Source organism: Lathyrus oleraceus, chromosome 7 (assembly GCF_024323335.1).
Source record: "Lathyrus oleraceus cultivar Zhongwan6 chromosome 7, CAAS_Psat_ZW6_1.0, whole genome shotgun sequence".
NCBI classification, from domain to species: domain Eukaryota; kingdom Viridiplantae; phylum Streptophyta; class Magnoliopsida; order Fabales; family Fabaceae; genus Lathyrus; species Lathyrus oleraceus.
Window position 1 is genome coordinate 114,943,951 of NC_066585.1, and position 24,666 is coordinate 114,968,616.

Sequence of the window (24,666 nt, forward strand, 5' to 3'; positions counted from 1 at the left end):
GAGTTGGAGGAGATGCGCAATGCCGCATACCACTCAAGTTGGTTGTACAAGGAAAAAGCAAAGAAATATCACGACAAGAAGATCCGAACCAAAGAATTCGTGCCTGGACAATTGGTCTTATTGTTCAACTCCCGGTTGAAGTTGTTTCCCGGGAAGTTGAAATCAAAATGGTCCGGGCCATTTCGGGTGAAAGAAGTAAAAGAATACGGGGCCATTATCATTGAAGACATGGACGAGAAAGACAGTTGGACCGTGAATGGCCAACGATTGAAAGTGTATCTCGGCGGTCATGTGGATCGCGAGAGTTGTGCTCAGCCGCTCGATGCTCCTCTGTGAGCATCGCACCGTCGAGCTTAGCCGACGTTAAACAAGCGCTAGTTGGGAGGCACCCCAACATTGTAAGTATTATTTTGTTTTATGTTTAATGTTGTAGTGAGAACAGTGTGCTTATTCAGGCTGGATGACAAGCAAGTGCAGCATTTGCAAATGCACTTGCTGTCATGCTCGCTTGCAGCTCGCTAGGCGAGGCTGCAGCGAGCGCGCTCGCTGACTGCTCGCTAGGCGAGGCAGTAGCGAGCGCACCAGTACTGTTCTATTTAAATACCTCAGCAGAGCAGTTTTGCCCTTACCCTAAAAAAAATCGTCTGAACTGCTCTGCTGAAGATTTCGTGCGTGGCTTCTCAAAATCTCTCCTTTGCATCTTTATCAACAACTCTTGTGTGTCGGTCGATTGCAAACTCTCCTAACTTCTCTTTTCCAAATCCGTATACCTAAAGGTTTGCCCTATTACATGTTTCTTTTTGTTGCACTATTAAGTTCCAAATTTGAATAGCAAATAGGATAAGTGTGGTATGGAAACCTTGAAGTTGCATGTATTATTTTGGGAGTTTGCAATGTTTGTACATTTAGGTTTTCAAATTGGGGATTTAGGATTACTTTAGGTTTTGCATGCAATTAGCCACTCCCCAATAGCATAGAACGATTCATTGTTATTAAAAATCATTAGGTTCTGTGTGGGAACCATTAGAGTACGGGTTTTGGGAAAAACATCTTTGAAAATGCAGAAAATCCCAAAACCCGTAAGGTTCGCTAGCAGCTCGCTAGGCGAACCTGGGGCGAGCGTTCGCTGCAACTTCGCTAGGCGAAGCAGCAGCGAACATGACAGTATTTTGATTTATGTTTTAATGGCTAATCTGTGTGTTGGTGTGTGTTGTTTCTTTGTATCTTTTGCAGATGGAGTCTAGATCTGGCGCTGGTAAGAAAAGAAAGGGAGCTGCACCTACTTCCAGGACCGTGCCGATTCAATTCGATACCGACAAGTTCGTCGGTCCAAAACAGGCCGCACGGTACATAGCTTTGGAGAAGCGAAAAATACTTCCTGAGAGGCGTTTTCTGATCAACCCACAAGGCACTTACAGAACTTTCACCGGGTTGATCGACGCCAAGAAGTGGGATAGGTTGATAAGTCCCTTGGAACACTACGACATTGCTACAGTGCGGGAGTTCTATGCTAACGCACTGCCCGACGACGACGAGCCCTTCACTTGGGTTTCTAGAGTTGCCGGGCGTGAAATTCCTTTTGACCGGGATGCGATCAACCGAATCCTAGGGGAACCGCTCCAGCTGGGAGCTGATCAGAGAGACCAGTACCACACCGACCTCAGACTTCATCGAGATGTCGCTGCCATTACCGCCGACCTGCTTTTACCTGGGAGATCGGTTGAGCCGAACCCATCTGGGGTTCCTGTGAGATATCACCGGGAGGACATGACTCCCATGGCTCAGCTGATCCTACTTTTGGTTTTGACCAATATCCAGCCCAAATCACACACCTCTACTGTGCCGATCCCAGTGGCACATCTAGTCCATTCCATCCTCACTAATGTCGAGATTGATGTTGCGAGGATAATCGCCAACGAGCTGAAGACCGTGGTTGAGAGCGGACTTAAGTCAGGGGCTCGGGTTAATTGTCCCTTGGCCTTCCCATGTTTGATTATGAGCTTATGTGTTCAGGCTAGGGTCCGGCTTCCGTCTCGTGGGCAGGTTCGAATCCCGACACCTATTGATGATAGGTATGTGGCTAAGTATTGTAGAGCTAAGACTTCTGGTGGCAGTACAGCCTCAGGAAGTACTCGGGCTGCTGATGGTCCTAGTGCTTCTTCTCCCGGACTTGATCCGTACCTGAGGGCTGTTTGTGACTACAGTTTTGAGTGGATGGCAGCATCCCAACGAGCTATGATTGATATGCATAACAGTATGCAGAGGTTGGAGCTGCAAGGTAATGACCCCTCCGGTGCTCGAGCATTGTTAGCGCGTGAGCAGTTTATGCTTAACGCTAATTGGCCTGTGGACAGGCCAGTCTATGGTGAGGGGGTGGACGCTGAAGCTGAGAATGATGATGATGTTGATGATGAGGCTACCGGTTCTGAGGCCGGTAGCGAAGAGGAGTCCTGAGCCCTTTGTGGGTTAAGTTTTTGTATTTGTATTTCAGTTTTTATTATGTCATTTCCATTTGTATTTTCGAATTTTGTATTTTGACCATGGGTTGTACTATTGGGGTGTTTTGTCCCCCACGAACAAATTTTTATTTTTCAGTTAATGTTATTTAATTATGTTTTTAATTTTGTGTGTTTAATAAATTTTTGGTTGAATGAGTGGCAAACCCTTCTAGATTGGTTGCTCCTCAAGAAGTACCCAATGAAGGTGCATCCGAGCTTGGATGGCAATGATAAGAATAACAAGTGAATGAAGCCAAGGTACATGGTTACCGTCGGCTAGAATTTTAGAATGCATTAGGAACTTTACTCTTTTTGGTAAATTGAATATTGTCTTTGTGCAACATAATTGAATGAATGTTTCATCTAGAACTTAAAACCACAAATTGTGAGGAAACCTCCATTGTTCACTTAAATGCTGGATTCTAATAAGTTTTGTTGATTCATGTGATTCATTATTTGTCTTTTATTATTGTGAAATTGTGGAAGCAATTAGAAATGATCAAGGCACTTGTTTTCTTTCGAGCACAACTACATCCAAAAACAACTTACCTGTGAGCAGAGGGAGTATTTGTTAACCCCTTTGAGCCTAAACAGTTGAATCTCGGCTTGAAATAAAGCAAGATCTCAAAAATCTTGTTTTTACAACCCGGAAAATATTGATTATTGTTCTTTTGCCGTAAAAAGTTAAGAGCATTCACTTAGGGTGTGGAAGAAATAAGTTGGGGAGAACGAAAAAGAATTGGTAAGTACCACAACTCTTGAAAAAGAAAAGAAAAACCGAGCAAGCATAGAAAAATATATGTATAGGAAATATAGAAAAGAAACATCTGTTTGTATATATGATGTGAAAGAAAAGAACAAAAAATAAAAGAATGAAAATGAATGCTTGCTTGGAAGAAAAAAATAAAAATAGAGTTGTGGAATATGTGTTGTGAAGGTTACAAATAAGAAACAAATGAAACAAGTCGAGTAGTGTGAATATTACTGTGAATGTCTCTTTTGCATCGGCACTTTCGTTTCAATGGCCTTAGAAATGACCCTTGTTTGTTAACCTAACCAAGCTTCAACCGAAAAGCCCTTAGTGATCTTTATGCTTCCACAGTACCATTTTTAATTGTTAGACATTGTATGAATCTATTTGATATCTTCATTATTTGTTAGTGAGTGAGATTAGTCCCGCGGTTGCAAACGCGCAAAATCTTCATTCCTTATTCGAAGAGGAGAGATAGGATGATTCATTCAGAATAGTATTGTTGTAGATAGATAAATATTTTGCATTGCTATTTAAGTTTAAGTTCCTAGGTATTATTTTATTCGAACCGTTGGGAACTTGTATATGCGAATTTCGCTTGTGTTTGAGCCGTTTATCCAACTTTGGAGAAACCGTTTCTTAAAGCAAATCCTCTTGTCCTTCAAGAGGCATACTTTGCTTGAGGACAAGCAAGAATCTAGTTGGGGAGAGTTGTTAGATGCCCAAAAGTGCTTATTTGAGCTATCATATGTGGGCATCTTTCACTCTTTTTCCTTGCTAAAATTGTCAAAACCACATTTGTTTTACATGGAATGCATTACATTGATGAACAAGCTTGGTGCCTTTGATGTGTGTGTTATTGTGCAGGAAAGGCATGAATTAATTGATAATAAAGACACAAGAGAATTGGCAAAGGAACCAAAGCAAGCAAGCATTTCATCTGCCTGCTCGCTAGGCGAGACTGTGGCGAAGAATGGGTTCGCTAGGCGAGCTCCTGGCGAACAGCTCCAGTAAATTGGCAAATTAATTCGCTAGGCGAGCTCATGGCGAAGTTTGCAGCGAATTCATTCTGTTTTGGTGAAAAGTGCAGCCAACACTCACTCGCTAGGCGAGGCTCTAGCGAGTCCCCAGCGAGCATTCCAGTAGCAAAACCTCTCAACCTCGCTGGGGCGAAGGTTGAGGCGAGTCCTTCGCTAGGCGAAGGTATGTTCGCTAGGCGAACATCACAGTTCACCAAGGCCCTGTTTTCTCTGGGCGCAGGGGCTTTTTGTGCTCATATTTGACCTTCGCTAGGCGAGCCATTCTGCTCGCCTAGCGAACATGACAGTTCTGCACTTGTCTATAAGTAGCAGGTGCCACTTTTGGGCACCATACCTCATTTTTACCAACTTTTCCATTTTTTGTACTTTCTCCTAGATATTTTACAGCATTGTTTTGTGGGAGCTTTTATGCCCTAATTTCATTTTTCCTTCATCTAGCAACCATCTTCCACAAAAAGAAGGTGGATTCCCATCCAACTTCGATTATTCGACTTGGATGTTGATCAACCCTCTTTCCTTACTTGCCGACCAAGCTACCATGAAAATGAGTAGCTAAGTCTCCATTTGTCAAGGTTAGATGTAGGTGATTTCCAAGCTTTGTGTGTAAATGTAAGGATCCTCATATGTAAACTCTTTAACGGTAAATATATGATGAAAACTTTGTTTCTATTTAAAACTCTTTGTGTTGGTATTTGATCGAGAGATGTTTATCGATTCTTGACCTAGGTTTTCATCCAAACTTGTTTGTTAGCTAGAGATAGTAACGAATGATTTTGTTCACCATAAGGTTGAACCAAAAAGTTGTCATTTTGATAGATTGTGTTCGAGAGAAACAATGGATCAAAATGGCAAAACTCACAATGGGTGTTCGAGAGAAACGCATTGAGAGGACCTTGTGAAATAATTTATCATCTAAAGGAGTTTATAAGATTGTTGACCGAGCAAATACATGCAAAGCAAATGTAATCATTGAAACCTAACTTTGACAATATTTCTCATATAAATCAAAACATAACTTTTACCGCAATTAATTACTTTGTATGCAAGATAACTTGATTAAAACCAAAACCCTAGTGTTACATTAAGTTAAGATTAATTCAACCATTGAACGGCAGTGATATCTTACAATCTCTGTGGATACGATAACAAAAACCCGACACTTAAAAACTGTCTCAACACTAATCTGACCATCTTTTACAAATAGATCAATGATTTCGTCACACTTAGACACGTTGAAAGTATAGGTCTTAGCTATGTATTTGTCTGTTTTTTCTGGTTCGACGAGGTTTTTTCCATTTGATGGCTTCAAAACCTTACACGCATACGAAGGTCCGGGCTTAAGTTCTACCACATTAACCTCACTCATGTCGACTATATCTTCATCGTCGGAAGAAACTCCCTCGACTGTAATGTAGGACACTTTTTCTTTCTTATGATATCAACCCGCCTTAGACTTCTCAGCTTTCAGGCATTCAATACGTCGAACCCTATCGGCCAATTGGGCCATATCTCTAAGATATTGAGTATCCAACTTTTTCCTTATAGAATAATCTAGACCCCCAGCCTCCATCTCGACTAGTTCGTGTTCAAGGACTTGAGTAAAGCATCATGCTTTCAACAATCTAAACCTGTTCAGATACTGATCAATTGATTCAGCAACCTTTCGCTTAATGCTAGCTAGTTTTTTGAGGATGATCTTTGATTGTCCCATTTAAAATTGTTCATGGAATAACCTCTCTAACTGTGTCCATGTTTGGATCGGCTGTGGAGGTAGCATCGTGAAACATGTAAACGCATTTTTTGTCAGAGAACTTGGGAAGTTTTTAAACTTCAAATCCTCATTGTTCACTGTGTCTCCAGCCTCGGTCTAGTATCTGGCCACATGCTCGACGGTGGATTATTCAGTATCCCTAACGAACTTAGTAAATTTAGGGACTTTCCATCCCCTAGGAAATTTTGTCTGTAAGATAAAATCCGACAGGGGCGAAGAGTAAGTTGTCCGTTGCAGGCAAGGGCTTACTCCGTTTCACACTATGATCCATTCGATGATAGCCTCTAAGTTTTGTTCTTCCATGGCTGCATCGTGTCGAACTTGTCGAACCACCTGGTATGGATCCTGGTTACGGTTAACTAGTACCACGGGGGGCCTTCCTGCCACCCTAGGGATGTGTTCTAATTCTTGATATTCCTGTTCGACAATATCATATGTCATCTCCTCTTGTCGAACCGATGTTTCCGGTCGAGGAGGAGACATGGGATTCCGATGAACTTGAGCCCTTGGAGCTCCTAAAAAAATCTCCAATCCTTGTCATTTGGGTCGCCAAATGCTGATAACTCTGCATTGAATCCTGGATTAATGGCCTCAATATAGTACCCATTTGTTGAGTTAGCATGTGTACCATTTCATGGTTACTCTCGTCCATCTGTTGTCTCGTAACGACGATAGAACTTAACGTAAAAGTTGGGACTGGTCGAGACGTCAATCCGAAACCTGGGGGGTCGACCAAATGGGGTTTCCAAAGGTCCAAACCCCTGGTAGCGAGGGAATGGTGATGATGAAGTATCGCTGTAAGTCGAACCGAGATTATGCATATTCGCCATGAACTCCATCGGCATTCCCAACGTTTTGTGCATGGGAACCGTGAAACTAGGCATATGTTGCCCCATAGTTCCCATGGTTATCGGTGTTTGTGGCTGACACGATGTCAGAATTGGTCATAGGAACGCTGTTGAAACCGTCGATGCCACGCTAGAGCCGGTGTCGGCAGCCTAGGGCGTCATTGTGTCGCCCGCCGAAATGCTTCTTTGTGGGGTCCAGGAGACGTCATTTTTCCACTATGCAATCGCATACACTTAACATGTCGAAGTCCTATCGGGTGTGCCAATTTATTGTTTCGTCAACAATCTCTAGCCTTCCTATAAGAGGGTTACTTGCAGGACCGGCTACAAAGTTCTGGACTTAGTGTTTAAGTGTATGTCTTTTTGGTAAATGATGTTTTTGAAAGGTTTAAAATGGTGTAAACGTAACTCTTGATGAGTTAGGAACGTGATAAAAGTAAGGAAAAATGGGAACGTACAAACGATAAAGCAATAAAGACAAAAGGTAAATTTTGTAAGATTAAATGACTTGTAAATATAAAATGGAGGCAAAGTACATTTTTGTGAGGAGATTGACTCTTTTCTCGTAAACACTTTGATACTTCAAACTTTACCCCTACTGCAAATGTTCAAAATGCCACCCCCAGAATCTCACATAACACTAACTTAAATACTAGCTGAAAATAACTATCTGGGGGTTACAAAACAATCTCATGATGCCACACGTCAGTCCGCTTCCCCTATTTTGGGAATAATTACCCACGATCTCTTTGAGTGCCCACGTCTTCCTTCACCGTTCAAACCCTTCGACTTCGACCAAGGCTTACAGGTGTCAACCTACAGACTCGGCCATCATCCTGTCGAGGAGGCTCTGATAGGTCCCATAGTCGAAATTGGCTTTCTCCCCTAGCCGAAATTGGTCAGCTAACAGAGGGTGGCATGAATGGGTTACGAAGTTAGGTGTTTGATTGTTGGATATATATGGTAGGGTGATGGTGTGAGGTTGGTTGTTGGGTTTGGGTGGTTTGACATTGGTGTTGGACGGGGACTTATTGTTGGGCGTATGATGATGAAGCTAGTTGGTGTGGATCAATTAAATATCGTGGCTCAGACACAAATTGTTGCGTTGTAACTAACCCAAACCATGCCATATATTGTTGAGTTGGTCTAGCACCATGTATGACTGGTTCGTTTAAGACGTGTCATCGTCGATTCCTCCAATGACGACACATCTTTTTTACGAAGTCTCTCCAGTCAGAATAATCTCATTGGGCGTCGACTCTTTTTTTATGTCAATCTCCCAAACACGTCAGAGGTTCTGGAATTTGTTGTTGTACGCCGAACTGCAGTTTTACCCGGTCACTCTGGTGCATCTCCACAGTAGTGAACCAAAGAATTTGTGTCTTTGCTGTCCAAACTGCATCATCATCATGGTTCACCTTATGATCAAGACCCAAATATGGCCTCCAGATAAACTGTACAACAGTACGACACGATTAGATGATAAATAATTTGATAAGTATTTTTAAATTAAAATAGAGTTGTGTAGGAGTATTACATCGTCTGGTCAAATGTGATCCAATAGATTGTGATAGACTACTATAGCGTGTTTCAGACACCTATTGTAGTTAATCCCTCTAACTAACCACCTAGATCATAAACAATTGAAACATACTATGTATAGTTAATTGTAATATAAAGTCTAATTAATTACATGGTAAAGTTTTAAACATACTTTGTTGCAAACGGGAATATGAATGACTTCTCGTTTACCGGAGCGAGTGACGACATTCTTGACTAACCCCATGCTTGTAGCAAATACGCACATGAATAAAAAGTACAAGTATTTTTTTTTGTCATTTTTACACATCGCACTATATAGATGGGCCAATACAGCTGAACCCCAACTATATGTGCTTACCTTATTAATGTTGCATAACAACGGTAAATACATAATATTTACCGTATTACCAGTACTTTCTGGAAATAAAAAATTACCAAATAAAATCATAATATAACACTGATATTTAATTATTTTTTTCATACTTGGTTGATTCTTCGGACAATATTATACTCGTAGAATATTGTTTGAGATATTTTAAATTTATACCTTGCCCCCTAGCTTGATCGGATGACTCTCCCTCATCTTGGTCGTCACACAAAGGGGCACCCAATAATTTATTGCAGATAGAGTTATCCTGGTTAACTCTACCATTCACGACCTTACCATCTATACGTAGACCCAACAACATGTAAACATCCTCAAGTGTGACGATACACTCACCAAAGAGAAGGTGAAACATGTGGGTCTCGGGTCTCCATCTCTCCAACAAAGCAAGAATAAATTTGTAGTCAACCGAGTATGACACTATGTTGAGGAGATTTCCAAAACCACATCCTCTAATATATGGTTCTATCAAAGGATCGTGGGGTACATATTCATGTATACGGAATCAAAATCGTTTTGGGTTCTAATAAAACATAATTAAGAAATAAAATAAGAAGAAGTAATATACAATATAAACATAAATAATAAATAAATACAAAATAAATACGAAATAAGTAAAAAGAGAGTAATAAAATACAAATGTCGAGATATTGTCGATTTTTCTTCTGTGTTCATCACCCATAGTCAACAGAGACATAATACTGCAGAGGTTGAGTGTGGTAAAGATGGAGTGTTGCAGAGATTGATTGTTAGTGTTGCAGATGATGAGATGTTATGAGTTGATGCCCTATTTATAGATGAGGAAGTCTTGAATAGGTACGTAACATGTGAAGTATTGGATTGGATGCATGCATGTGACAAGAGAGTAGGTGCCTAAGGCTATGATGCATGATTGCTTTATGACATGCATTGTCACATACGCCAAGGCTAGTGGTGCATGTATGTCTTTTTTGCCATGCAATGAAGAGGCGCCAAAGGCATGGGGGCCTAGGTTTCTTTATGTGCCATTGGAATTGGCGCCTGCTTTGGACTATTAGGGCACAAATTCCTTGTGAGATTCCTTGTGTGCAGGCGCATGCTTTGTGTCTGCAGAGATTCTACCAGGCGCATGCATTGTATTATCTTGTCTCTGCATGGATTCTTTGCATCGCATTGTCTTGTCTTTGCAGATGAATTGCGTGATCAATGCATTCAATGTTTACCCTATTTAATTGCATGTGAATAACATATCAATTAATTCATCATCAGTACCCATACAGATCAGTAGAAACACTAAAGTTAGATTTAAAAAAATGTCTTCCTCATCATATTACATGATCAGTGCCCATACCGAAGGTGGAATATTTAAGCATCATTTACTCGTTTTTTTTCGCAACACGGAGGTAACTCGGTTTAGAATAAATCGACGATCAAATTTTTCACATATGGAACAAAGAATAGAAAAGAAATTGCAGTGTAGTCCTGTGGTCCAAATCATCTATAAAAATTCGGCATGGTTTGCAGACAACCAGGTAAAGTTTTATCAGAAGAAGATTCGAGATGATGATGATGCTCATCATATGCTTGTCAGTCACGAATAATTTAGGTACAACGATATAGAGTTGTATATATTACCACAACAACAAATGTCTCAGTTCATTAATTAGTCACACGTGTTTTGTGAAACTGAGGACGACGAACAAGCTGACGTGAATGTTGTAGATGAGGAAGAAGAAGAAGCCTAGATTTTGGTTGATTCAATGGTGAACGATAATGAAGAAGAGGAGCCATTACCAGCTAGTCATGTATGTTGTCCACCTTAACACATGACGAGCTTGAATTTGGGTTCCTATGAACCTTCATCAGATATATGGTACAATCCTTATGTGCAAATGCAAAGATCTTTGAAACAAGGAGACACATTTCGCACAAAAGAAGATTGTGTAAAAACCATTAAAAAGTTTCACATGGAACTATCAATTGATTTTAGAGTTGATAGAACTAATGCATTGAGGTAAAAAATTTATTATCCAAATGAGCACTACCTTTTCAGGTTATCAGCTTCGTATCGGAAGAGGAGTGATTCTTGGGAGATTGGATCCATGGGTCCAGTTCACACATGCATGCTCACAAACCCAATGCAAGACCATCAAAAATTTAGCTCTCAGTTAATATACGATGAAATTTTGTCTGTCATTAGCGACAATTCATCGTTAAAGGTGAGTACAATAATCTCACATATTATAGCACAATACCACTACACTCCATCATATAGGAAGACTTGGATAGCTAGGACAAAGATGGTTGAAAAAGTGTATGGAAATTGGGAGGAGTATTACAAACAACTTCAAAAATACTTGTTGGCTCTTAAATAGTATGCTTCAAGGACTATTGTCAAGTTGGAAACGTTGTCGGAGTATACACTAGACGGGACGTGTGCTATTGGAAATGGAATGTTCCACCGTCTCTTCTGGGCGTATCAATCATGCATCAAAGTTTTTTCTTTCTGTAAACCTATTATACAAATTGATGGTACATGGTTGTACGAGAAATATAAAGGAACACTACTGATGGCAGTGGCACAAGATGGAAACAACAACATTTTTTTAATCGACTTTGCCCTTGTTGAATGGGAGACTGTTGAGGGATGGAGTTTTTTTCCTAAGAAATCTCCGATTGCACGTTGCACTTCAACCTAACTTATGTTTGATCTCTGACCGGAACCCTTCAATCATCAGCGCATATAAAAACATTGATAATGGCTGGCAGGATCCTCATTCGACGCATGTCTTTTACATTAGACATATTTCTCAGAATTTTATGCGGGAGATCAAAGACAAAACATTGCGAAAAAGGTTTTCAACGCAGGTTACGCATTATCAGAACCTTCTTTCAAACACTACCGCGAAGAAATAAGATTTTCAAACGGAGATGCAGTACGGTGGATCAATAGTATTCCATTGGAGAAGTGGACTAGGGCATACGACAACGGTCAATGTTGGGGCCACATGACAACAAATTTCGTGAAATCAATGAACTCTGTCTTCAAAGGCATCCGAAGCCTATGTGTAACCGCTTTCGTGCATGCAACATATTTCAGGCTAAGGGCGTTGTTTGAGACTAGACGTTCCAAATGGAGTTCAGTGTTGCAATCTGGGCAGTTGTTCAATAATGCTTCAATGAAATTCATTAGACACGAAGCTGCCAAAGCAAACACACACATGGTCATATTGTTTGACCGTACTAAAGGTTGGTATAGTGTTTCTGAGTCCATGGATCACAATGAGGGCATGTCGATGGGACAATACAAAGTGGAACTAGATTGAGGTTGGTGTGAGTGCGGAAAGTTCCAAGCCTTTCGTACGCCCTGCTCTCATGTCATTGCGGCATGTTCAAAGGTTCGAAGGGATCCATCCTACTTATTATCTAACTTTTAAAAAGTTATAAGCCTATCAAATGTTTACAAAATTAGTTTTTCAGTAGTGGCAAAAGAGGACTACTTGTCAGAATATCAAGGGGACATTGTCTGGAACAACGAAGTTATGCGAAGAAAGAAAAATGGTCGTCCAAACAACACCATTATTCAAACCGAAATGGATACGGCGAACAAAATGGTTAGATTATGTAGTTCATGCCGTCATCCAGGTCATAATCATACTAACTGTCCTAGTGTTGGAACGAGCACAACAAGATAAATTCACATGTACCTTTTTTGCAATATATAAAAAAACAAAATTTATTTCATATTATAAGTTTGTGAGGAAATATCATTACATAAACAATAACACAAATAACTAAAACAACTAAAATATCATTACAATAACTAGGCAATTACAACCATCAAAACAATTTTAAACATATAATGCATCATCCTATGAACGTCTATATAAGTCTTAATATCCACCGATTCACACACTTCTCCATTTTGGTTGAACGGGGACACAAGCCATTAGATTCTTCTAATCTTTTCATCATCTAACCAACGGTTCAACGCCTGATTAAGACATTCAAACGAATCTATATTCCAAAGTCAAATCTTTACAGGAGATGCGACAACGAAAAATATTAAATCAACATTTCTCTTGTGAATGTATTCAGACATGGTTAAAACTCAAAAACTTAAAGGAGATTGAAGTAGAATGAAAGAAAATGTGGTTTTAGGGTAAAAGTTGTGTGAAAAATATGGGTGAAGGGCGAGTTATTTATAGAATAAGTATCAAAATGCATGCGCCAAAGGGCCAGTTGTAATGCCCCAGACTACTTTCAGGATTATCGACTAACCTCACAAATTAACACGGGTCTTTTCAGCATACTTTTTCCTCACTCACACGCTTTCTAAGAAACTTCCCAGAAGGTCATCCATCCCAATACTATTTCAAGTCAAGCATGCTTAACTATGAAGTTCTTATTGGTTAGGCTACCGAAAAGAAGATGCATCTTGTTTTCGGTAGCCCAACATATAAGAAATCCACAGTTAATCGTGCTTGACTTGGAGTAGCATTTAGATGGATGACCTTCTGGAAAGTTTACTGAAAAGCGTGTGAGTGAGGTCAAAATATGCTGAAAAGACCCATGTTGGTTTGTGGGTCAATCGATGATCCTGAAAGTTGTCTGGGGCGTTACAAATGGTATCAAAGCCATACCTCTCCCAGTTCGATGTGGTTCAGGGACAAACCAAGAGGAAGCTGGTGGGCATTGTAAGACCCTAATTTTTACCCTAAGATCCCTCATGGCATCATATCATTGCTCAGTGCATTGCCTCAAGGATCATAGCATGTTTGACTCCTTAACCCTGGGGTGGGACTTGTATGAGTGGTTTGAGACCACCAAGCATGCTTGTATTGTATATTATTGCATTTCTTATTTTTATTACTAACCAAAAGCACAAAAATATGTCACTAACTTTTTTTTTTGAAGCTCAAGTGATCATGTGCTCCAATGCTCCTAGGAGGCTCTTAAGCTCAATGAAATGGCTAGATGAAGATGAGAACAAGCATGGCAATGGTCCACAAAGCTCCTAATCATCATATATGCCTCCCAAGTATCTCAATTTTCCAATTTTATCAAGATAACCCAAAGGGGCTTGAGGATTGATTCCCAAGGAAACCCTAATTCAACTGTGCTTTGATTGTGCCTTGCTCATGAAGCAACCTCAACCTATGATCAAATTTAATCAGGGGAAGTTATTTAATTAATTATTTTATACATATATGAGTCTATGTGAGGCCCCTCAATCATTTATTCATCAAGATTGGAAGTTTGGCCTTGAAAAATTGACCAGTCAAGTCATCTGTCTAAACTGAGGTCCACTGAGATACAACATGTGATGTATTTGTCAAATGAAGATGAACCCAAGATAAAACATGTTCTTACGAACCATATGAACAACTTTCATGTTCATAAAAAATCCATTTGAAACTTGGAAGGTCATCATTCATTTCAAAACATTATAGGTCATTTTGATCGAAACCCTAATTTTGGGTCAATTTCCCAAGGACCTAACTTCCTTAATTTTTATGATTTTGAGGTGAGACCAAATGCATTGGAAAGTTTAAGATTTCTAATTCAAATGTTATGTTGGATAAAATTTCATAATCCTAAAATAAATACATGTGATAATACAAAACATTATAGGTCACCTTGTACCTAAGTCATTGAATTTGAAAAAGTGCCTAACTTCAAGTGCCCATAACTTTTTCATGAAAAATCCAAATGATGCAAAATTTGAGTCTAAATTGATTATCTTGAAAAGGCCTACAACTTTTATGTTGGAGGGTTTTCCATTTGAAGCCTGCATCATGGAAACAGAAGGGGCTTGAAGAGGCTTGCTTTTGGTGAAAATTTTCAAAGGGTGACTTAGACATGTTTTGTGCCCAAACTTTCACAGCCAGTTTTCATTAATTTCCAAATGTCAAATGAATTTTTGCCCAACATGACTTTTGTTCCTTATTTCAAGGGCTTTCCAACCATTACTTACATTACTTTTTTGGACTTTCCATGTGTGAGTTCCAAAGAGCTTTCTCTTTGTGTTCATTTTTGCATTTCATGTTGAAACTTCATGTGCAAGCCAATTCCACTTCAATTACACGTCAAATTCCATTTCATTTGAGTTCAGCTTGGTTTTGCACCATTATTGGGCCTCACATGCGCCTGTACAGGCTCATGCACCAAGGTTCAAAGTTGCCATGCACACGAGGGAATCATGATTTCAACCCTCTTCAGCTATAAATAAGAGTTCAATCTCATTTATTTCTCAACCTGGTGGAGACCTGAAGTGCTGCAGAATTGAAATCCTAACCATTACCAAAGGAATTTTCATATTTTTCTCTCTTTTTCAAGCTTGAAATTCAACATCATTAGTTGATTTTCAAAGCTCAATTCCTTAACCTATCATCTCCATTACATCTCCAGAGCAAAAGAAGATCAAGATCTTGAAGAATTCGTGGCCTTAGAAGCTCCATTTCAGAGGTAGAACTTCAAACTTTTTGGATCTAGATCTTGCAATTCAATGTAATTTTCTTTGGTTTGTGTGGTTTTCTGAAGTCCTCACACTTGAGGCAGGCCAGTCGTGGTCTTAATTGTTCATTTCGTGCATTTCCAGTTGACACACCATGATCTTCCATCTCACATTTCTCTCTAAATAGGAAGAGTGAGGAAGATCCATGGATACAGTGGTGATGTACATCACCTGAGCTTCATTTTGATGTCCTTATTTTTTTTTATTACAAACTTTTTCTATGCAAGTGGTGGCCGGAATCTGGTATCTCACAGGAGAAGATGGTGGTTTCCACCACCATCCCCACGTGTATGTTTCTCAGCCCTTGGATCGTGTCTCAATGTTATAATCCTGAGCATCCATTATGATTACTTGATTTAATGCATTATGTCATGCGTTTGACTCCAGCGTACCATGCGCCCTTGCATCTGAGCCGTTTCTCCTTGCCACGTCAATTAATGAGTTTGATCTGGTGGCTGCGCTTTTTTCTATTATTTCTATTTTCTTTTAATTTCAGTTAATTCCTTTTATTTTCAAAAATTCATAAAAAATTTATTTGAAGTCACAAAAATATGAGACCAATGTCAAAAATTTTCTTGAAAAATCAAGTTTCATATTTTGATTTTAATTATTTTTGTGACTTCATTTAATATTTTTTGTGAATTATTTGATTTTTAATAGTTTTAATTCATTTTTAATTACTTTCTGATATTTGAAAAATTCAAAAATATTTTCCTAACACCTATGGATAATGATAAGTCATTAAAAAATAGTCTCATTAATTTCTTATTTGATTTAAGATTTATTTGAGATTTCAATTCATATTGTGTTATTTTTTATTGTTTTTAATTTTTTTTAAATAGTTTCTGATTTCTAAAATTGTTGAGAAAATTTGTCAAAGTTTGTTTGACCATGTTAGACCTATGAGAATTTAATTGGACTTGTTGAAGTTTATTTGAATTAAATTTGAGGTTTGATCATATTTTGATTATTTTATTTTGCATTTATTTTTAATTCAAAAAATACCAAAAAAATTATGTTTGACTTGTTGACTTGTAATCTTCATTTCTTTTCTGTTTAGCATTGATTGATGATGACTTGGTTCACATTTGACCAATTGAGTTGGATACTTGAATTCTCTTTCACTCCCTTTCATCTTCATCCCATTCTCTTCATCTTTTGGCCAATGAGTTAATGTCTTATGGTTGGTCTTGACAAATGAGAAGTTTAACCTTCTTTGATCCAAACCAAACTTAACTTGATCCAAGATCAAGTGAGTTGTTTTGTGTCCAAGATAGGTTGCTTCTTGGTCAAGCAAAAAACCTAAAGTCCATACAAGGCCCTTCCCCTTTTGTTTTGGCATGGCAAGTTTGTGGAGCTTGACTTACTAGTCATGATCTCTAACTTGTATTTATTTGCCTATAATTTTATTGACCGATCTCAGATAGGTGTGACTACTACATTAGTCCACTTACGATTGCTTAACATAGAGCTACATTGTCTTATGACAAACTAACATAACTTCACTAATTACTAACTTTAATTTGAGCATTTAACTTCTTGCCCTTTACTTTTAATGCCATTTATTTCTTGCTCATTTATTCATATTGATTTTCACTTTGCTCACTTGAGCACATATCTTATGTTTATGTCATTTTTCTTTTGTTCATTTGAGATCATTATTGTATATAAATATATTGTTGTCTTGTGATTGTTTTGTCTTTGTTTTGTGTGAACCTAACGCAAAAGGAGAAAGGACTTAGAATTAGAATTCACCAATGCTTAAAGGAGTTCAAGAGCAACTAGGCCTCATGCCTTTAGAATGCTAAATTTCAAAGTTGACTTTAAAGGACTTCTCATCTAAACTTATTCTTTATCCATTCCCCTTATTGTGTTGTGAACTTTTTGATGTTTGCTCTTGTGTGATAGGGATTCCATCTTGAGATAGTAAAGAGGACCATTGTCATGAGAAGCCAAGTTAAGAGAGACAAGCCAAATGGAGGTCCTAGGAGCTTGAATCCAAATTGTATGATTGCTTGATTGTGTGCTAAGTCCAAAGGAAAGGAGCATCTTGAATCATCTCTATGATTTCAAGAAAAGGAACTCCAAGGGTTTATCTTTTCTCTCTCATCTTGTATGCTTTAGGACTAGCCCTTCTCTTCTTCTCCTCACTCTAACCAAGCCAAAAATCTTTTTCTTCAAACTTTGACTTTGTTTCAAACTAGAAACCTAGGTCTTATGCCTTTGACTTTTCAAAATCATTTTTCATGAATACTCATTGTGAATAAATCTTAATCCAACTTTGACTTCATTTTGCAAATAAATCTAACTTGTAAATATAACTCACTTCAAGTTGTTTTTTGTGGTTCCAATGGCCACCTTATTAAAACTTTTTTCATAAATATTAGTCATAGGTTTGAGTTATCATAGTGGTTGATGTAAATCTCACCTCATCCTTAGTGATTGGGTTATAAGTCTTCCATGCTTATTATAGGGTTAACCCCTCACTAGCATGTTGAAGCCTTCCCCACATGGTGGATTGTTGGTTTAGGTTGAGTTTTCTCCCTTTGATAACAAAATACCTTAAGGCTTTTAATCAAATCAATTCACCAATCTTTGTGATTTTTACCCCGAACTACGAGGTTTTGATCCTATCTTTGTGATGGTACGTAGGCAATGGGTTCATCCATTCAAACAACAAAATTTGTAAATATAATTTATTCTTCTCTCATTCCTCTCATCTTTTTGCACAAATATTTTCACAAATACCAATCTACAACACATATTCGCAAAAAGGGTTTCCTTAGAGTACTAAGGATGTTTTGGGTGCGTAAAACATTCCCATTTCATAACCAACCCCCTTACCCAGATCTCTGACATTTTTATTAGTTTTTTATTTGATAAAACTTCATACCTTGGCTTTTGTTCGTTTTTTAGCCTTTCCTTTGGACAAATAAAAGTGCGGTGACGACTCGAATTGTATGTTTACTTTTGGTTTAGTCAATAAAACTAAAGGTAACGAAAACCCCGTTACATGCAGGTAACACCGATGCCAGAGAGGCCAGATAGTAGTTACATGTTACACCCGAGGACGGGGGAGTGGTTGTCGGTGCATGAGATATGACAATGAGACACTCCTAGCAGCTTCTAGGGAAAAACCGAATTCACATCGGAATGAGAGGGATCTTGAGCCTATGCAGGTATGAGAATGCATAGTTGAAGGAAAGTTTATAAGGATTAATTGGTACTACCTATACCAACAAGATGCATCTTCTTGTCGGTAGTCTGACAAATAAGAACTCTATAGTTAAGCGTGCTTGACTTGGAGTAGTATTTGAATGAGTGACCTTCTGGAAAGTTTTCGAAAAGCGTGTGAGTAAGGACAAAACATGCTGAAAAGATATGTGTTGGTTTATGGGGTCAGTCGGTAATCCTGAAAGTAATATGAGGCATACTAGGCGCCACACATGTGATCACATGCATGCGCCAACAACCTTGACGCCTCCATGCATTGCTTTTAAAGCATGCCCCAATGGTACTGGCGCTTCCTCTTGCTTTTAAATGGATGCGTCAGTTGATCTGGCACATCTGTTTTGAAAGGTGGTTATTCCAGTAAATTTTTTGAAATATTGATTATTTTAAAAATTAATTTGAAAAATGTGATTATTTTATTTTAAATGTATGAATTTAAAAGAGAGTTGGAAAGAAGTGAAAAAATAGAAATCATTTATGCATGTTATTTATAAGCCATAGTTCTTTAAAACAATAGCCTCTAACTTAACAAACTAACATGGAAAAGATTTATGCATGTTATTTATAAGCCATAGTTCTTTAAAACAATAGCCTCTAACTTAACAAACTAACATGGAAAAGAAAAGTCTATTTGACAAATAAAGAGAGCATAACATAACCCACAAATTTTTAACTCACTATTCCCTACTGAGAATCCACACCTCTAACTTCAGGACTTTGAGGCCTATACTTGTACCTCTTTGAAACCAACAAATAGACAAAGAAATTGAGCAAGCTCAACAAAGAAAGCAACAAGTAGAAAAGGTTCAAATGGTTCCTATTAATATTATTTCCTGCTAACCATCCACCACTTGCAGTAACATTCTTGGTAGCCCTATTCACAAGTTGCACCATTATGCTGCTTAGAAAATATCCAATTGCCATAGAACACCAAAGGAAGCATGTTGATGTAGCTTTAAGTCCTTTTGGTGCTTCTGAATAGAAAAACTCAAGAAGTCCAACATAGGTAAACATATCAGCTATACCAAACACAAAGTACTGAAAAGATAGCCAAAATATACTCAATGGTAATGGTTGAACTCCCGGGATAGCATCAAGCATGTTATTGTCTCTAGCAACACCTTTTCTTTTCACTTCTATGATGGCCGCGATCGCCATCGAAATGCTTGATAGTACTAGTCCGACGCCTATTCGCTGCAAGTGAGTAACACCGGTGGGGATACCGGTGAGTTTACGAAGAAGTGGCACGCAGATTTGGTCGTAGAAAGGGATTAGTATGAGCAAGAATGCAACTGGTATGATTGGTAGTGATGCTGGTGGGATGTTGAAGTGTTTCGCGATTCTTGTGTTCATTGTGAAGCCTTGTTGAACTGAGAAAGTTTGAAGCTGTGCTAAGCAAAGTGTCATTATGATTGTGCAGCAGAATATTGGAATCATGCTTAGGATTATTTTAGCATTTTCTACTTGTGTAACTCTGCATAGTTTCCATGGACTTGGAATCTCTTGTTTTTCAGATTGTATATCATTAGATTTTCTTTCTATTGCTGCTTTGTCCAAGAACCTGTAGATGCAATCAAAATATGAAACTTAGTGATTAAGAATAAGAAGCTATGAATCTATGATCAAGTGACTGTATTGTTGATTTTGGATAGTAGTAAACCTGAAAATGTCTCTATGAGGTAGAAACTCTATTTCCATTGCGGCTTCTTTGTCCTGTTCAATTTCATATAGTTGTTCAGAATCTGCAGGAAGTGGAAGATTTCTGTTGCGAATTGCTGCAATGTATACCTGGAAAATGAACAGTTTGATCAATGATGTTATAATATTTTAAAATAATCGCATAAAATTTGTAACATGGTCGTCTGCACACTAGTACAAAATGATTTTGTAACGTTCAGACGATCATATGGTCGTGTGCACGCTAGTCCAATATAATTTTGTAAAGTTCAGACGACGTCTGCACGCAGATATAATATAATATACCTGCAAGATCTCAATAAGAGAATTAGTTCTTTGAGCAACTTGAATTCGATACAACGGCAATCCAAATGCAAAGGTTACAGTAGCAAAGACAATTGCAATGGTGGAGATTCCAAATCCCCAATCCCATCCTTTCTGATCTTGAATCCAAACATTAAAAGTTAAGCTAACAGAACCACCAACACAAAGTGCAAGTAAGAGACCATTGAAGAAACTTGACATTTGTCTAGCTTCTTTGGGATTTCTTTCATCAAATTGGTCTGCACCATGTGGGGGAAGAGAAGCTTTCAATCCTGCACTACCAAAGGCCAATAAGTAGAGACCAGCTAAGAGAAAAGCTTCATGGTTGCCTTTGATTTTTTCACACACTGCATTTTGGTCATAGAGGTTGCATATTGCTGGCTTTAATGAACGATAGTGCGCTTGTATTGCGAGTAACGCCAGTCCCTGCAACATAATTTTCGATGTTATGCGGTAACCTGCCTTGCACGCCTTCAAAGACGGCTTGTTCACAACATATTGACTCGATTACTTGCCAAACAAGGTATATGATATAATTATGGAACTTACCACACACTCAATGCTGCCAGAAAAAACAACAGATTTGTATCTTCCAATCAATGTATCAGCAAGAACAGCGACAACAATGGAAAGCATGTAACTAACTCCTGCGTAGTTTGTTACCATGTTAGCTGCATCTGCTAGTTCATAATGCATTATTCCAGTGAAGTATGACACCAAATTTACTGCTAGTGATAGTGTTGCCATGTTCTCAAATGCAAACGCAGCTGCACCAAAAGAACTGCAATAAATCAGATATCACAATAACATAGTATTGGTTATTTTTCATGTTATTATTACTTTGTCTTAATTACCTAGTACAAGCAAAGACACTTTCATTCCCCCATGTTTGTGTCTCACAGCTGTTCTTCCTCTCCAATCGACTTTTCCATCAACTAGCTCTTCTTCCTGCATGCATGTAAGAAGTTAGATTCACAGGTTGCATGCATGTGTGTGCATGTAAATAAACAATGAAAAGTACCATTGTTGTGGAGAACGTAGCCAATTCAAAAGAAAGAGAAGAACAAGCAAACTACAATGTCAATATGAAAACTATAGTCTCTGCCCTCCCTATATATAAATTTTCGCAACTTTAAGCAATATATAATAATTAATATCTTCCATTTTAATACTATATTTTTAGTTCTTAAAAAACATATGATTACCATTCAATTTGAACTTGTGCTAACTTGACCCTATCGTTGTTCTCATTTATAAATAAATGTTCAATTCATATATTATCTGACGTGAAATTCTTAACATATTCCATGTCTGAGACCAAACATCCGGAGCATATAAATATAATACTATGTTAAAAATATAAGATTTGGTCTAACTCAATCATATAGGACATATAAACGCATGTTCAAGCAATATATTGACCGATAATGTTCTTGTTTGATAGTAAATTGGAATTATATGGAATTTGCCGACTTTTGAGGGTTCACAAATTTATGATGTTAAAGAGAACTCATTTATCTTACTATTAAATATTAGCATTTGTATCTATCTTTGTCCATTATGGATGTAACTAGAACAACTCACCAGCAAGAAAAAATCTTAGAGATAGTCCAAGTGCTACCTGGCCAACAACTTAAGTGTGTAACTGTCTCTTAACATTTTTTTTCTCTTTCTTTCTGAACCATTATTTGTCAACAGTAACACTCAGGGCTAAAATATACTTTAATGTAACATCTTGTTTTGGATCATTCATTATATAATATTGGCAATTTGCTGAACAATATTAGTTAAAAGGAAGTGTTGTATTCTGAGTGTCACAATGAAAAGGGAAAGTTTGTTGTAACGTTTTATATGAAACTAAAGTATACAAGAGTACAAACAGATATATGACATATAAGGTTCACATCACATAGTATATTAATGTAATTAATTTGGATGATGGCGATAATAGCAATAATTTGAGTTTTTTGAGGTAGAAGAGGTTCACTTGTTGCTAGCTTGTACATTTATAAGTGTGTTTAATTGAAATGCACCATCTCTAATTCCGTTTTATTAAAATTAAAATTTTCAATGTCATAAGAAAATTAAAATTTGTAATTAGCCGGCTATATGATAGAATGACGGCGAAGATGGATTCACTTTATTATTATATGATAGGGAAATTAGAGTGTGTTTGAACGAAGTGATTAAAAATATTTAGAAATTCAAAGTTTTAAATAAATTCAAATATTCAATTGAAATATATTTATTTTTAAATTTTTTTATTTGGATGGAATATTAAAATAATTTATTATTAAATTTTTGGGGCCATTTTCATAAATTTTAAAATTATTGGACCAAATTTAAAATATGAAAAATAGAGATCAATTTGTAATTTTTTAAAATTTTAAGGGCCCAATTTTTAAATTTTAAAAATTATTAGAGATTTATTTTCATTTTTTGAAAATTTTGAGGATGAATTTAAAATTTTCATAACCATCTTGCAAAATTTGAAAAATTAGTAATAAACAATTTAACATTTGCATTAGATGGAGTGAATGAGCAATTTCAAATTCTTTACATTTTGGTGTCATTTGAAATTTTTTAAATTTAACTTGAATAAAATACTTATATTATTTTAACAATTCTCTATATTTTTTATCCAAACAATGAATTTTTGTCAAATCATTTTAAATTCCTCAAAAAATTATTTTCCCTCATTAAAATGTTTCATCCAAAAACATTCTAGACTTTAGTTTAAGGGAATTTCTTAATGCACTCTATGAATTACTAAGGCACCACTTGAAAATACAAAAATATTCTCAGTTTTCGAAAATGCATCTCCGGATGCACCCTGAGTCAATAGAAATCTGACGTAATGTCCATAAAATTACGGAGATGCATCTTCGTAAATATTACGGAGATGCGTCTCCGGGCGGTATTTGTTCTAAAAATACGACAAAACCCTTCTTCTTCCTCACTTCTAAAAAAAAACTCTAAATATTTCTCAAACTCTCTTAACTCACATTCTCTCAAAATCAATCAACCAAATTCAAAACTTCTTCCATCAACATCAAGTACATCAAAGAGATCATTCAACGCCGAAGTAAACTCTCAATTTGTATATTTTTTATTTTTATAAACTTTTTTGAGTTTTTGTATAAATTAATAGAAATTAATGATTAGGTTAAGAAATAGATAGTTTTTGCATGATTGATAGTTTATACATACTGAAAAACGTGTTTGATGGATGAAAATAACGATAAATGCATTATTTTTGGCGATTTTGTGGTACATATTACCACCATTAAAAAAGCTGAATGTTGCAAGAAATTCAGGAGATGCATCTCCGAAAATTTTCAACGTTTGAATTCCTAAGAACCGGAGATGTATCTCTGTAATTTATATGTCTGCTTTTTTTTCTTTTCTTGCTTGTAGGGTTGCTTGTAGCTATAGTGTGACACTTGTTTAGTTTAATTACATGCATTATGATTGATAGAGACGATAGACTGAGGCATAAGAGGATTGCATAACATGCATTTGTCAGGAGAGAAAAGAGTCAGGTTTCAGAAGCTCATATTCCTTCTAGCCCGATTCATGTGGAGACATCGACTTATAGGGCTCATATATCTCCACCTTCTTCTTTCGATATGAGACGAGTATCACCTACTAACGCATCACTACCTACATCTTCTCGTAGGTGACAGGTTTCACATATTCAACCGCCAGAGGTACCCGAGTCACCGGAGGTACCTGAGGTACCAGTGTCACCCATGTATGCACCTGATGAGCCAGTGCCACCTCAGGTTGATGAGGATGATGAGCCAGTGTCATTTGTCCTACCCTAATTTAGCCACACCATTATCTATAGTATATTAGTTTATCTTGCATTACATTCATTACATTTTTAGGCCTAGGTCAGTTTAAACTTAGGTCAAGTTGATATGGTCACTTATTGGACTGCATTGTGTCAACTTAGTCACTTCTAAGTTATACCATATTCATTCACATACATCTGCATTTTTCATGATATGTCATGTTTTGGGAGCCTATGGACATGGTTATTCGTGTTGGACCTTTGCATATCATCATCATTCAAGTGGGGTTTTGAGTTCATTTCATTA

At 37.5% G+C, this 24,666-nt stretch overlaps 1 protein-coding gene across 1 annotated transcript; it reads right to left on the reverse strand.

Annotated features, from left to right (window-relative positions):
* Window positions 1-19,246: 19,246 nt before the first annotated feature.
* LOC127100999 (protein NRT1/ PTR FAMILY 4.5) lies at window positions 19,247-21,517 on the reverse strand. Its single transcript, XM_051038307.1, has 5 exons — window positions 21,418-21,517; window positions 21,113-21,330; window positions 20,546-20,989; window positions 20,223-20,350; window positions 19,247-20,123 (listed from the first exon to the last, which is right to left on the reverse strand). The coding sequence occupies exons 1-5, from the start codon at window positions 21,515-21,517 to the stop codon at window positions 19,247-19,249; spliced, it is 1,767 nt and encodes a 588-aa protein (XP_050894264.1).
* Between the last annotated feature and the right edge of the window lie 3,149 nt (window positions 21,518-24,666).